This window comes from Neolamprologus brichardi, chromosome 12 (genome assembly GCF_056152115.1).
Source record: "Neolamprologus brichardi isolate AB-2024 chromosome 12, ASM5615211v1, whole genome shotgun sequence".
Lineage (NCBI taxonomy): Eukaryota > Metazoa > Chordata > Actinopteri > Cichliformes > Cichlidae > Neolamprologus > Neolamprologus brichardi.
The window spans coordinates 35,391,035-35,406,336 of record NC_142115.1 but is presented as its reverse complement, the minus strand read 5'-3'; the positions used below and the strand labels follow the sequence as shown (position 1 = coordinate 35,406,336).

General features: G+C 41.7%; 1 protein-coding gene across 1 annotated transcript in view; it reads left to right on the top strand.

Moving 5' to 3' along the window:
• Positions 1–15,302, top strand: part of prkg2 (protein kinase cGMP-dependent 2) — a 34,179-nt gene that overhangs the window by 13,983 nt on the left and 4,894 nt on the right. Inside the window, exons 6-13 of the mRNA XM_087849472.1 lie at positions 1,337–1,400; positions 6,338–6,415; positions 10,014–10,108; positions 11,367–11,435; positions 11,700–11,798; positions 12,495–12,645; positions 13,155–13,291; positions 15,213–15,302. Of these exons, the coding sequence (XP_087705598.1) occupies positions 1,337–1,400; positions 6,338–6,415; positions 10,014–10,108; positions 11,367–11,435; positions 11,700–11,798; positions 12,495–12,645; positions 13,155–13,291; positions 15,213–15,302 (783 nt within the window). The remainder of the gene's footprint in view (positions 1–1,336; positions 1,401–6,337; positions 6,416–10,013; positions 10,109–11,366; positions 11,436–11,699; positions 11,799–12,494; positions 12,646–13,154; positions 13,292–15,212) is intronic.

Sequence of the window (15,302 nt, the reverse complement as noted above, 5' to 3'; positions counted from 1 at the left end):
CCAGCATGCAGGAACAAAGCTGTCTATTTCAACCCCAAACACCTAACCAAATATTTTTAGTGCCAAACTATGTCCAAACTGGGACCTATTTTGCTCATTCCCAGCTCAGTGTTTTTATTCTTGGAGTCTACTAGAATAGCTGTGCATGATTCACAGTTCAAAATAATCCTTTTATGTAATACTGGTGCTTGATGCAGCCCTTTAGATCAACAACAACAACAAACTGTTTCTGCTTCCTTCTCATCTTTCTTTAGGAAGCTTAGCTTTATTATCTTGGCTTTCTTCTGATTGGTTGCCCCTCCCAAAATAAAGACTTTAACAGTGGGAGGGTGGGGTGTGTACCTGACGTGACCACATTAGGTAAAACACCTCTCACCGAGGACCAAAACTATAAGAAACATCCTGTGATTTGTGCCACCGCCACCCGTCTTGCCTCCTCCAACACCAAAGACTAGGGATGCACCGATACCACTTTTTTGGAAACGAGTACGAGTACGAGTACTTGCATTTCAGTACTCGCCGATACCGATACCGAGTACTTAATAAAAACATGATTTAAATTTGCAGGTAACAGCTTTAGTCCTATAATTTAACAAAAAACAAACAAACAAGGGACTAGTTTGGAATTAAGAACATTTATTTAAAATGAAAAGCATGCCTGGGGGCGGGCACTCGGCGCCTGGGGGCGGGCACTCGGCGCCTGTGATTAACCCCTTACATGCCGCTCAAACATAGACAGGTCTCAGACCGTGGTATCGGTCCTCGGTATCGGGGGACTTTTAACGAGTACGAGTACTTTAGAAAATGTGGTATCGGGGCCAATACCCGATACCGGTATCGGTGCATCCCTACCAAAGACGGTATCGGGTGATACCGATACCGGTATCGGTATCACCCGATACCGTATTACCCGATACCGGTATCGGGTAATACGGTATCGGGTGATACCGGTATCGGTCTTTGGTAGGGATGCCGTGGAGATACCGTCTTTGGTAGGGATGCACCCGATACCGGTATCGGTATCACCCGATACCGGTATCGGTGCATCCCTACCAAAGTCGGTTTGTGGGTCAGTGAGCTAAATGAGACTTTAGTTTGTGGGTAAGACAGGAAGGTTTGCTTCAGGTCATGATAAAATGTCTGCAAGTGTATTTTATCATCAAAACTGGGTCACAGGATCTAAGTCGATACCACGAGACATTAAACAAATGATCAATTTGTTGCACTGTCTGAAACTCTGGTGTCTTGTGACACAGGAAACCAGGTTCTGCATAATAACATGTAGTGATTTGTTTTAACAATGTAATGCCTGTTTTTTCTTTTTCTTTTGCGTCAGTGTTTCACTTTTGGCTAATCTGCCAGACGACAAGCTAAGCAAAATAGTGGACTGCCTGGAGGTGGTAAGTTATTCTGTCAAATTATCTTTATTTCTCCTGACTTTTCATTGTATTGCCTCAGTATTGCACAACCTTCTGGCAGCTCGTGGGAGCCCCGGCTTTGCAGATAGCTGCTGTCAAAATATCATTACCATTTGGCCATATACCATTACTGCATGTCAGCATATTCGTTCTGCCGCCAGTTGCAAGACCTCACAAATTACCTTGTTGATGAACAGAGCCGATATTATTGCTGTCATCGCTGGGTGCTGTATATTGTTACCATAATTATTTGACTAAGGCCCCAGAAACTGTTTATTCAAATGGGGGACGAGTGATTTCTTAAAGATGTGCGAGTGACAGGCGTTTGGTGTGAGACCATGCAAGTGTGTATAACTGTGGAAGCCGAAGCATGCAGGAGACCCGTGCATAGTCCGTTTTTCCTCCGTAAGCATTGCATTTCCGCACCGCTTTCTCGGCTTCTTTTCACAATAAAAACTTCAAGGACGATATTTGCAGTCGTCGCTCGTCCTGCTGCGAGAATCTCCTTATTCAGTAATTTCTAACGGAGCTGATTCTGTTGGCTCTCAGGGGGGCAGCTGTAACCTAATAGCGGTGCAGATGTTCAGTGAGAATCCGCCAGATAGTATTGAAGCGTCTTGTCAAACAGTGGGGGAATGGAATTTGGTGTGTTTCGCATGTGAGTGTGTGAAGGGAGTAGTTGTTTTTAGGTCTCTCTGATGATTTTCAGTATGATCAGCTGGTTGGAATTTGAACTGGAAAGATTCAGTGACCAAAAAAAGTGGGTCTGTTGAAAGTAAAAACATAAAACAGCAACGAAAAGAATGTATCCTTTCATTCACTTGTGCGCCTGGCATGCAACATCTTGTCATGTCATCACGTAGATTGACAAGCCAACACTGAAAGTTGTAGCCTGGAGTCGGAGCCTGAATGCTGAAGCCCAGCTCGGCTAACAAGCTCAGATTCAGATGCTTAAAATTTAAGCTCCAGCGTGAGCTAGAAGGGACAAACTAACCAGATCCCACAGCAGGTGGCCCGACACTCAGCTCACCAAGGATGCAGAGCAGATGAAAACACACTCGAAAAAAACCATGGAAAGGATTTCCAAGTGATTAAAGTGCTTTAATTTTAGCATTACACAATTCTGTTATTTCAACTTAATGTAGCTGAGCTGGAGCAGCTTAATTAATCAATGATGAATTAATTTATTTACTGCAGTTGAGTCCAAGTTAATTTAATTAAGTTGATTCGACCCATGTACTTAATGCTAATAGAAAGCCATTTATTATTGTAGAAATCCATGATTGTTTTAAGTTCATTTAAAGAGTTATTCTTTGGAGTGTTAACATGAAACTTTAATAGATTTATAACAGCTTTGGTATATCCGTCCCTCCATCCATCCATTCTCTTTCAGTGTTGCCAACTTAGCGACTTTGTCTCTATATTTAGCGAGTTTTCAGACCCCCTTAGCGACTTTTCTTCTAAAAAGCGACTAGCGACAAATCTGGCGACTTTTTCTGGTGTTATTGGAGACTTATTTATGACGACTTTTTGACGTGAAAACGCGTATCGCTTTTACTCTCAACAAGCAGCGGTGCTGCCGTGGGCACCTCACCCGTGCCAAAGCGCTCACGGGCGGAGGATAGTGCTCCCCCAGCTGCTGTCAGGGCAGGAGATGTTCACCCATGCTTCCAAACTGCAAATGAATCGCTTATGAGCAAAGCCGCTGCTCCGCACTGACTGTAACGCAGTCAGTTCTTCTTTTACTGTTATGCTGTTTTGTGGATCACAAGGTTTAAAACTACTTATAAACACACACACAAAGTAACTCCACCAGAGTGCCAATCTCGGGTCACTTTTGCCGGTCCAGGCCCGGGTAAAGGAGCAGGGTTGGAAATGTGACATTAAAAAACAATAATTGCTAAAAGAAATTTAATTTGTAGTTCTAAATAAATTCTAAATTTGTTTTTTACTCACGCTATGTCTCTTCCATGTTGTTATTTCTCTCTCCAACAATTACAATTACATTAGCATGACCAATTATGCAAATTAGGCGAAGACGTCATTTAGCGACTTCTAGCGACTTTTAGGACAACCAATGGCGATTTTCCTTACTGAGGAGTTGGCAACACTGTTCTCTTTCGCTTATTGTTATCAGGGTCGCCAGTGTATCGCAGGGCTAACACACAGAGACAGACAACATTTGCACTCAATTCACATCTCTGGGCAATTTAGAATCACCAGTTAACCTAACCCCACTAACTGCATGTCTTTGGAGTGGGGCGTACCCAGAGAGAGCCCATGGTCCCATGGCTAGTTGGTGGATTCTTGCTGTTAGCACTGGTGAAACGCCACTGCCGAGCTGTCACGCCACACAGTAAAAAAAGTAGGAAAGCTATGATTACAAGGCTTGATGCAGAATTTTCTAAGTTTTTGTCCTTGACAGGTTAAACCACGAACACGTGATGTGCGTTTGCTTTTCTGCCTCTTATAACTCCAGTGATTTTCCTGTGGTTTGAAATCTTGCGTGATCTTGTGATATCACAGGTCCAGACAGTTAACCGCTCTTGATTGCATCACTTCATCTCGACAAGAATAAATTTAACAAGTGTCAAGTTGTTGAATTTTTGCAGATCATGTATGATTTAATTATGTTCACCATGGAAACATAAAATGATTTCGGTTATGCTTGGAGTGCAGGGGGTAGGCCGCCATCTATAGCTCTGATTGCAGTGTGGAATGGTGGAGAGGCAGCAAAATCCTCATTTATTAGTTAACTTGAGTATATATGGTGTTATTTTATAATTTATTTCAAAAGGCATGGGTGCCCCTTCTTCCATGCCCCACAAATACAGTGTCAGTCTGTGGGAAAGACCAAAAACATCTCCTTCCGTCACTGTCGTGACCACTTTATAAATCATGCACGAGTGTGCATATCATCACTGTTTCAACAGTTCGTTGAAATCAGCACGATGCGTTCAGGGGGCTGCACTGGGAAGCCTGTCCACGTGGGGGCTGCTAAAGACGAGAGTGATCCCCGCCACAGTGGATCTGCAACTTCAAGCATGGAGACACATGCAGTTGGAGTGTTTGCTGTTCCTCATCGACTGACTGGAAACTGAACTCAAACACAGCTGAGCACAAGTGGCTGTCTGCCACTGACCAAACCAGAAGTTAGTGTAAAGTAGGACAGAAGGAGATTTAATTGTTGGAGGACTTTTAATAAAGAGGCGTGCGTTTAAGTTTGACAAGCTTAGTTGTCTGGTATAACAAACCTGAGACAGGTCGAACGCCGTCGCTCATCTGCACCTCTACAGCTTCATCCAGACAGTCTTCATAAACAAAACCCTGGCATGTTGTCTCCGCTGTCACTGACGGGTGTTAAACTAGGCTCTCCTGAAGCGTAAACGGGGCGTAAACAGTCTCGGACGCTCAAGGAAAATGCCACTTGTGTCAAGAGTTTTGACAGTAAACACCCGGGAATGTTTACGCGTGGTTGCTCTGATTTGTTAGCTCACTTCTGGTCCTCTATAGTCAAACGGATTATAGCCGCGGACGGTTGTCTCAGCTGCAGGAACTTGGCCTCTGTCCCGGGCAACATTTCATCCCGGTCACCTTCATTCATCGCGCTTCCCTTTCTTCACCTAAAAGCTTTAAAATGGAATGCGATCTGCCCGCTCGCTGATTCAGCGGTCTGGTTTTAATGCTGCGGTTGGGATGCTGGGAGATGTTGGTTTCGGAGAAACGGCGACTGACAGGAGGAAGCGGAGGAATCTGTTTCTGGAAAAGAGCTGGCAGAACGTGCTGTACCTCGGTGTCGCTCGGTTTTATGACGCTCTTAAAGTTCAACTCTGAAACAAGTCGAGCGTGAAGTCGCTGATGACTGAACTACACAACAGCTTTTATTATATGATGTTTCTGATTGGCTGACTAATTTTGTGAGTAATGTTTGTAGTATTATGACAACACAGGACACGATCTGCACTGCAGAGCGAGCAACAATGTATCACAATAGAACTCTAAGCAGGCTCTGTGTGTCCACCAGTGCAGATGATTTCCGTCTGTGGATGCCAAGTGGCAAAACAAATGTCTGTGTGGGACTTGTGAGTCTACACTAGTCATCTGACACTACCCATCGATCATCTCACGATCCATCATGGGCCAATATTGCATCACCAATTCCAAATCTTGTTAATTAACTGGCGAAGTGGTAGAAACGCGGTATTAGATCACAGAGAGCGCAGGTGTGCGTCCACCTGTCGGCCACCGAGTTTAGAGGGCCTGTTTTGTAAATTCAGTTATTATAACAAATGATTAGTCAGTGACTGATTTGTATTTGTATCAGTTTATTATCTTAAAGCTCCATCCACATATAGATCTATTCACATCATATAATATAATAATTATATACACGTCATATTATATCTAAATGATCACTTTAAACCAGTTTAATTCAAAACGTTTCTGTGTTCTCTGTGTAATCATAAACCTAAATCTGTGGCATTTTGAAAAGTTAATTTAAACCCTCTCTGCAGAAAATTGTGATCTGCAAATATATATATTTTTTATTATTTGGAAAGGGATCAATTGGACATATTCGTACCTCATTTCAAGCATTCATTTGAGGTTCATTTAAAACGTGTCAAACACAAATTGGCTGACAAATTCATCCTTACTCAAGCCCCCATTAACAGACATTAAAAACATCATAATTAATATTTTTCTATTGACTTAATTTTCATTTTCCCCATGAGCCCTGAAAATCCCTGCTGAACAGCAGGCTGAGAGGCTCTGAGTGACGGAGCGTCGCTGACAGCTGCTCTCAGCCCGCAGGGCCCGGCTACCAGGAATCAGACCGGCTGCTCCAGTGATTAAATCAATGCAGCGTCTCAGTTCTGACGGTTGTCCTCCTCCGATCTCACACCCTTCCTTCCCTTTAGGAATACTATGACAAAGGCGAGTACGTCATCCGAGAGGGAGAGGAGGGCAGCACCTTCTACATCATCGCACAAGGAAAGGTAACGTGTCTGTCGTTTGTTGAACAAGCTGCACGAACACAAAGCCACATGATTCAAAGAGCAACTCTTTTAATTTAGGGTTATGCTAAAGCTAAACTTGCTTCTGCCACCGATACGCTATATATTAAGAAAAGATGTAGCCTTGAAGTGAAGCCAGTTCAGAAGTGCTTTAAACCTGCATTCTTTCTACTGGCCAGCAGGGGGAGATTCTTTGGGGGTGTCTAAGGCTACGTTCACACTGCAGGTCTTAATGCTCAATTCCGATTTTTTGATCAAATCCGATTTTTTTTGTCTGCTCGTTCACACTACAAATAAAATGCGACAGCAAACGCGCTCTAGTGTGAAGCTTCAAAGCAGCCGCATGCGCAAAAGAAGACGTCACACACAACGCGCTCTGTTTAGACCCAGAGCAAACTATATTGTTTGACTGATGGCCCTTAATATAAAGACTTCGGACTTCACGTTTCCCAATTTTTGCTTTAAGTTATTTTGTTATTTACACAATAATATAGATAACCTAATAATGATCCTTATTGCTGTTTTAGAGGAGCGGTGCTTCAAAGGATAGTTGCAGATTTCTGTCAGAATCTGCAGATTATACAGTACAAATAAAATGTTCACGTTTCTCCAACGTTGTCTTCCCAACAGTTTCACCGGATGGCCAGGAAGCGTTCACGATGTCTTATCGGGCACTTCTCCGGCGCTGATAATTGGTGTCTGTGATCCAGATCAGATTTGAAAATATCGGATTTGTGCCGTTCACACTGTCACACCATGATCGGATATGGGTCGCATAGGGTCAAAAAAAATCGGATTTGATGCGCTTTCGCCTGCAGTGTGAACGTAGCCTTTTTGACAGCGATCGTGGCTCAAGAGTTGGTAGTTCGTCTGGTAATCGGAAGGTCGCCGGTTCGAGCCCCGGCTCTGTCTGTCTCGATTGTTGTGTCCTTGGGCAAGACACTTCACCTGCTGCCTACTGGTGATGGCCAGAGGGGCCGATGGCGCGATATGTCAGCCTCGCCTCTGTCAGGCTGCCCCAGGGCAGCTGTGGCTACAACTGTAGCTGCCTCCACCAGTGTGTGAATGTGAGAGTGAGTGAATAGTGGAATTGTAAAGCTCGAAATAATGCAATCCATTATTATTATTATTATTAGAAGTATTTGAGAAAACGATCCAACTTCTCACTTGATTCACGACCTTAGTAAACATTTCCTTGTTGAGTTCATGGTCTCAGTTACTAGCTGTAAGTCTTATTTATTACAGCGTGATCCTCCTTTTGCAAATTATGATTACAAATAGAGTCAAAGAGTCAATAAACAAATGTAGACGTTGGGGCTTGGCTAACCTGTCGTTCATAAGCTGTAAGCTGGGATATGTTGACGCTAATAATAACCGGTCGTTCTCAAAAAGAAACACGCCGTACATCCTCGCCCTCAGCAGTCGTTTCTGTGGATATTTGCTTCATAACTGAGCAGGATGCTGCTGTTGTTGCAGTTTTGCAATAAACTAATCACCAAAACCAAACTAGATCATTTTTATCAATAGCATCATTGCATTACTACCTTTACCTCAAGAATTATTAATCAAAAATAGTAAAATGCTTTCTATGTTGCCAGTCAGTCTAACTTGTCATTCATAGTTTTTGCTATTATTCTTGTCAGTTATAAAAATATAAAACACATGAGCTGCACTGCAGAGATTTCTGAGACATTTTCTGCAACAATGGCACTCATTAGGGACACAAGCCATAATCCTGTCTTCCAACAATAGAATAAATCCTCAAGTGCTTTGGTGAGATAATACTACACGATGTCTCCATTGCACGGATCCGGATGCTGCTCCCGTATTTGCAGCGAAAGCTCTTATTACTCAGCCCGAGTGCCAAACAGCTGCTCGAGCACCGCTCGACTCTCAAAGCTTTGCAGGACGTTGCTTCAATCTGGTTTCCACAAATGAAAACAACACTGCATACAGCAGTGTTTTATAGTAAGTACATCTCCAACAAAAGAAAGAGGAGTATCTTGGTAATATACCTGCCTCATATCGCGTTTAACGTTTAATCATTAACAGAGAAAATAAAACAGATAAAACACACGCAGAATAAGTAACAGTCCAATATGTCGACCAGTATGTTGACCAAACTGTACGTGAGTCTGGGGAGTTGTAGGGCTATGACTCACCCGCCAGTCTGTCTGATAAGTCGGGAACCCGACACCAGAGCTGTCCACGGGGGACTCTCAAAATGCCATTATGAGCTGATCCGAGACTGCAGCTCTGCAGCGCTAAGCTAACCAAACCAAACCAAAGAGAGACACATGTTGTTTGGAAAGAAGGGGGCTAATACAGGAAATGCCCCCCCACCCCTCCTCTTTGTAACCCCCCCCCCAAACGAGGGTAGAAATAACATCTGAGAGTGCCTGCCATCAGGAAAAACAGGGAAGTAAAGGTCAGTGGGGTCAAATGGGACACTTAGCTAAAGCACACTTTGACCATAATGGCTGTGATGTAATTGTGGCATTTTGTCGGCACCACGATGCCACCAGTGGGACGCTTGACCTCGGCCAGGGTGGGCCGCTGGTTTTCAGTGCTTCGCTAATTACTGAAAGGTTTGACAACTGTCAGGCTGCAGCTCGAGCAGGCAACAGTTTGAAGAGGAGAATCAGAGACGTCTGATATGCAAATAATGCTTCTATTCAAACAACAAGTACTTCAACACCACCACATCACACTGGGCCCATCATGTTCCATTTGGTATAATTAAGTACACTACTCCTTAAAAGCACATTTGTGTACGCACTGTAACATTAAATTAATAGTTAATGTAATCTTCATTATAATTCTTTCAGTTTGAGGGCCTGCTTTCACCAAACATCACTTCTGTGTAAAGATAAATAGAAGAAAAACCAGGCGATGGGTCACACAGTCGTATAGGTAAGATGAGGGGAAATCCAAAACAATTTCGAAGAAAGCTACGTAGCTACCAGCTTCCCCCCCGGCCACCTCATCCAGCTCTGCCAGAAGTGGAGGGACACCAAGGCCTTCTAGAGCTAGCAAAGAGATCTAATCTGTCCTGCAAACTGGACAAACTAAATTGAACCGAAGTAGCAGGAGAACCACAGTGAACAGTGAGAAAAAGAGCAGCGATACATCATCAGGTTCTCATCTGGAAGCTTCATTAAAGGCCATGGAGGCCTGACTGTGTGGATTTATGAAGAGAGCACTGCAGACTGTGTCTTCTACAGAAAAAATGTTGAGTTTCAGACTATTTTATTTTTTTGAACAAAACAGGTTTGTTAAAAGTCTCTGCCCGTTTAACAAACCTAGAGGAGAGGAGAGAGGATTTTAAAAACGGGCCCACGTAGACGTCGCTTTAAAAATCATGCCTGATTATACAAAATGTTAATCAGTAAATGTTATCTACGACATTTTGGATTATGTACTATTAGAGAAGACTAAAACTAACCTCAAATATTTGGAAGGTAGGTTATGTCTGTTGTTTCAGTTCTTTAGCATTTTATGTTTTTATAGTGCTTTAAAATAAATTAAAAGCGTCTGTAGGAGGTGAAGAGATGAACATCCAGCAAACTGTCTCGTGCAGGTGAAAGTGACCCAGACCACCGAGGCCCACAAGCTGCCACAGATCATCAACACGCTGCAGAAGGGAGACTACTTTGGAGAAAAAGCACTTATAAGGTAAAATACAGCAACAATCAGGTCATGTCAACAAAAGACTGAAATATTCAAACAGCGTCAGGGGATTGTTGTGGACTGGTGCTATATAGATGAATATTAAAGGTAAGCAGCACCTGCTTCAATACTGAGACCAACGCTAGGATAACATAGTGCAAAACAGTTAATTAGTGAATACAGACAAAATCTGAAAAATGAACCAACCACAGCTTTGGAAATCATGTGGAGCGCTCTTCGATGCATCATAAACAAACAAGGACCAGCTCACTCTCTCGGTGTTTTTAAGGGAAGTTTTTAAGGGAAGTTTGTTTGTTTTTGTTTTCTTTCATATGTAAGAACTAATTAGGCAGCTGATTCTTTTGTCTATAAAAATGTGACGTGATATTTGGATGCAAACTATGTGATGTTTAGAACCTCCTTGTGCCAGCATCATTTCCTAAATGTTGCAGCAACAAACAAAGAAATTAAAAACATGTTTTGAAAACCATTTTAAAAAGTATTATATGAAAGTTTGACTTTATTTGACCTTGTAGATGAGGTCAGAGGTCCAAAAGTAACGTGATATTTCAGCTCCTCAGACATCATTCCCGCTATGTTGTCAATACAAACAATGGCAGTAAGAAACATAGTTTAAGTGGCTTTATGCCACCCTCAGATCAATCGACTGACCTTAAAAGTCTGACATGATATTTTAAATCTTTATACTTTAAAGCAGCGGTCTCCAACCTTTTTTGCGCCACGGACCGGTTTATGCCCGACATTATTTTCACAGACCGGCCTTTAATGTGTCGCGGATAAATACAACAAAATAAAACTAGTACCTGTACCGAAAAAAAGAAAATTTATTCATAACACACGTGAAAAGACCCAGGAAAACAGAGTAAACGATAAAATGGTAACAAAATAACGCTGAAAACTGATAAAAACCCTGAAAAACACATTTCACACCTGAGCCTCAACTCTCGCGGCCCGGTACCAAATGACTCACGGACCGATACCGGTCCGAGGCCCTTAAAGGCTTTTTGTCAACTTTCCACCAATAAATCTATAAACATGAATACCTTGGGGGGTGTAGCCAAATTTGAGTGAATTGTTTATCAGAATGATTTAAAAATGTTTCAAGTTTTGTATTCACTGAAAAAACACACAAAAGCTTAATGTGTGTAGAAATAGCTTCATAATGCCAAACTCACAATGAAAACAGTTGTAAAACGTACAGTTGTCTTAGTTTCTGTGTGCATGTGATTCACATCTCTTTCAGTGACGACGTCAGGTCTGCCAATATCATTGCTGATGAGAACGGGGTGGAGTGCCTCGTCATCGACAGAGAGTGAGTGTTGAGATTTAAAATAACGCCTCACAGGTTGTTAAAGACATGCTTTTGTTCACCCGATAATGACTCTGAACAAAGATGCCAGTCTGCGATGAAGAACAAAGCTGTACTCTGATACATTTCAGCCGGTGTCAACATTTTCTTTTTCCAGAAGTTTTCCCACAAAAATTCATTCGTTATCTCACCGCGTTCGATCACTATCAGTGAATCAGCCAACATTCCAGTGGTTCGTTTGCTAATGTGCCGATGTCTTTTTTCTAGGACATTTGATCAGACGGTGGGCACCTTCAACGAGCTGCAGAAGTACCTCCAAGGGTACGTGGCAACACTCGATCGCGACGACAAGAAGAGACATGCCAAGTAGGTGCAGCATGTTCGGGACAGTGAACAAAAATGTTCTGAGCATGGAAAAAGAAATGAGTTGCATCACAGAGAAATGGCTACTTGTTGCAAAACAAACTGCACATCACTGCAATGTTTAATTATTCTCAGCTTCTGGGTTGATGCAATGTCTGCAGGTTATTACGTTTTCGTGTTGCAAAGGAGATTCACGTTGTAGTTTTCTTCATGCTTAGATTGTTTTACCTCTTGTTTCAGTTCAGCTGTTGTTAAAGTAGAAACGTGACACACCATCCTGCTTATCCGGGGTCTTTAACGAGTACTGAAAAACTTCTGTTCTTACTGCATCCATATCGAACTTTTCCACTTCTATCAACGACTCTGTGAGCTTTACACATTCATCCCTTTTCAAACACACTCATCTTGTGCTTTACGGATAATACAGCGAGGAGAAGACTCTGATGAAAACATAAGCTGGTGTTCGCCATCTGAGGCACTCGTCTGTTAGCTGTTCTTTCTCTGCTAAAGTGTTCGTTGGCTCACTTGTCAGCAGATGAAATGTTCAGATATTCACTTAAATTGTAATAAATTATGATTTGAAAATCACAGACGTGAAAACTCCACTCACAGATGTACAGTAGTTATGATCTACTGCTTCTCCTGCTAAATGTTTAGGTTACGGTAGACTCTCTGTTTTTGTCTGTGTCTTCCATCCAGGAGGTCTGTGTCACGCCACCAAAGTCAGCCTCTGTCTCCTGACGTCCTCCAGCTGAAGGAACTGGTTTCCGAATTCTCTTCATCCAGGCCCTTTGATCACCTGGAGGTCATCACTACCCTTGGGGTCGGCGGGTTTGGACGTGTAGAACTGGTAAGAGCTGACCTTTGGTGAGTTTGAGAATCTTCCAGCATTCAGTTTTGTCTGCAGTAACTGAAAAATGCAATCTGTTGGATTGAGAATACTGAAGAATATCCTATTTCTTTTTGGGGTTCTTATCCATGAGCGCTGTGCAACCGGTTTTGCAGCATTTGGTTGAATCTTTGCAGAGACTAGTCCTGCACACTCTTCATCCTGCTGGTTGTATCAGCAGTAACACCATCAATAAACACTAGTAACCTCCACCATGTTTGATGGTTGATGCTCTTCTTCTCCATCCTTTTCTCTTCCCATCAGGTTAATCTTGGTTTCATCTTTGCAAAGAATCTTTTTTTCAGAATTGTGCAGGTTCTTTTAGATGTTTTCTGGCAAACTCTAATCTGACCTTCTTCATATAGAAATTATTATTTTAATAGTGCATCAATTTACTCTACCGAAAGTTCACTAGGAAGGTGTATATGTAGGAGTAAACTTAATGTTTACCCTGTCATGTCCATCTGCAGGTGAAGGTGAAGAGTGAGGATGTCACCTTTGCACTCAAGGTCATCAAAAAGAAGCACGTGGTGGACAACAGACAGGAAGAACACATCCACTCGGAGAGGAGGATCCTCGCAGAGGCTCGCTCGCCTTTCGTAGTCAAGTGCGTCCTCTTGCCCAGCCTCGGAACTCATTTCCATTTTTTATCCTACATGATGAATCTCTGCTCCATTAGTCTGGGAACACAATGCTGCGCTTATTAGTTTTTGATGAGATCACCGTCGGGGACCTGAGCAGATTACATCTTCTCAGTGGGGTAGAATAGCAGGGGATATTGAGATGTCTGCTAAGAAAATGTGGTTATTTCTTATGAAATATTGCAACAGGAGCTTTTCTTTGTCTTTTGTGAGATTACGATGATCCGATTTCACCGTATGCGGTGGAACAGACTCTGATATTAAAGCCATTCTTCACCTTCTGTAACGCTCATCCAGCTAACCTCCTCTTCATACACTCTGTGTACCTATTTTATTCCTAATCTGTTTTCAAGACCGACGTCAGGTGATGTAAGACTTAAGGCTACGCACGGTGGCATTGTGGTGGAGTGGTTGACACCCACGCTGCAGTTTTAAGAGCCTTTAAGCTTCATGTTGAATCGTGGATGTCGATAGGCTCCTATTTACGCTAAAATCTGAAAACATTACTTCATATATTAAGCAAGAATTAATGCATTTATGTGATAATTACAGCTCAGGCGAAATTTAATAATTTAGGTGCCCTGCTTCCTGTTTATCATATATTTTGTATTTTTGTTGCTTTTCATGGGTGATCTAGCAGCCTTCTGCTAGGCCGTCAATTTTATGTTACAAAGTCTAAACATATATAATGTTTTTGTGCAATTTTAGCCTCATTTATCAAACAGTTTTCAAGATATAATGTTTTTAAAAATGGGCTGTTGACCCACCTGATTTTCCCCACGTTGAAATCAAGGCAGTATCAAGAAAAGTCCAATATTTGAGTACCAGAGATGCGTTACTGTAATACTTTTTTCAAGTAATGAGTAAAGTAAGGGATTAGTATTGCAAAAAAATTAATTAGATTACTGTGACTTTCCCGTAAGCACGCTGCATTACTGCGTTACTAAATTGTGATTTTGTTTGTGAGAGTGTCTCGTGACAATGACGTTAAGCGCGTGCGACCATGCTGCGTTTAAAGCTTGGAAGTACGCACATTACTTTGAGTTTGATTCCGTAAAAAGTGACAAAAACATTAGCGTCCGCTGTTCCCTCTGTGTGGGAAGAAAACGTATTTTTGCATAAAGTTAAAACTAATAAAACAAGTTTTCAAAAGAGACTTTTTCATTTGATTCAATTTTATATGCAGAAAAAACAGAATTTGGCTGAAAGGTCTATTGCTTTATTACTTATCCGGGTTGTGTATCATGTTTTCAAAAAGTAACTAAGTAATAAAGTAACTAATTACTTTTGAAAATAAGTAATCAGTAAAGGGATTACTTCTTGGAGAAGAGCACTGTTGACCACACACTAAAACAAACAAACAAAAGAAAACTACTGATTATTTTGAACGTGATATTTGAATTTAACAACACTGTTGTAAATATAGCATAAAGAATACTTTTTAATATAAAATTGTTGCCATTTTCATTCAACTTTCATGGTTGATTGAGCAAATAGGACATGTTTAAAAACCAAAATATCAGTGGAGTCAAAATAGAATAAATACTAGATTTTCCAGATGGTATCTAATTATAACTCTAAAACTATAACTCAGAAAATGATTTGGTTAAATATGTGCAAATTTTTAGACCTGAGAGTCTTAGCAGTTGTCTGCCCCTGATGGTTCTTTCACCAGCTGCACATGTCTGGTTGTCTTCAGTCTCAAATATCGTCGGGTTCTTTATCTTAAAATGTAACATTTCTCGAGGCAACTTTAACCTGGTTTAAAGTTTAAACTGGTATTTAAATAAAACTGTGTCAACCGTCTAAATAAATAAAAGGAATAAAAAGACTCATTCTGATCTCAAATGATTAAAGCTGAACTTGTCCGTGTTTCATTTTCTCCAGACTGTATCGCACATTCAAGGATAACAAATATGTGTACATGCTGCTGGAGGCCTGTCTGGGTGGAGAGGTCTGGAGTCTGCTCAGGGACAG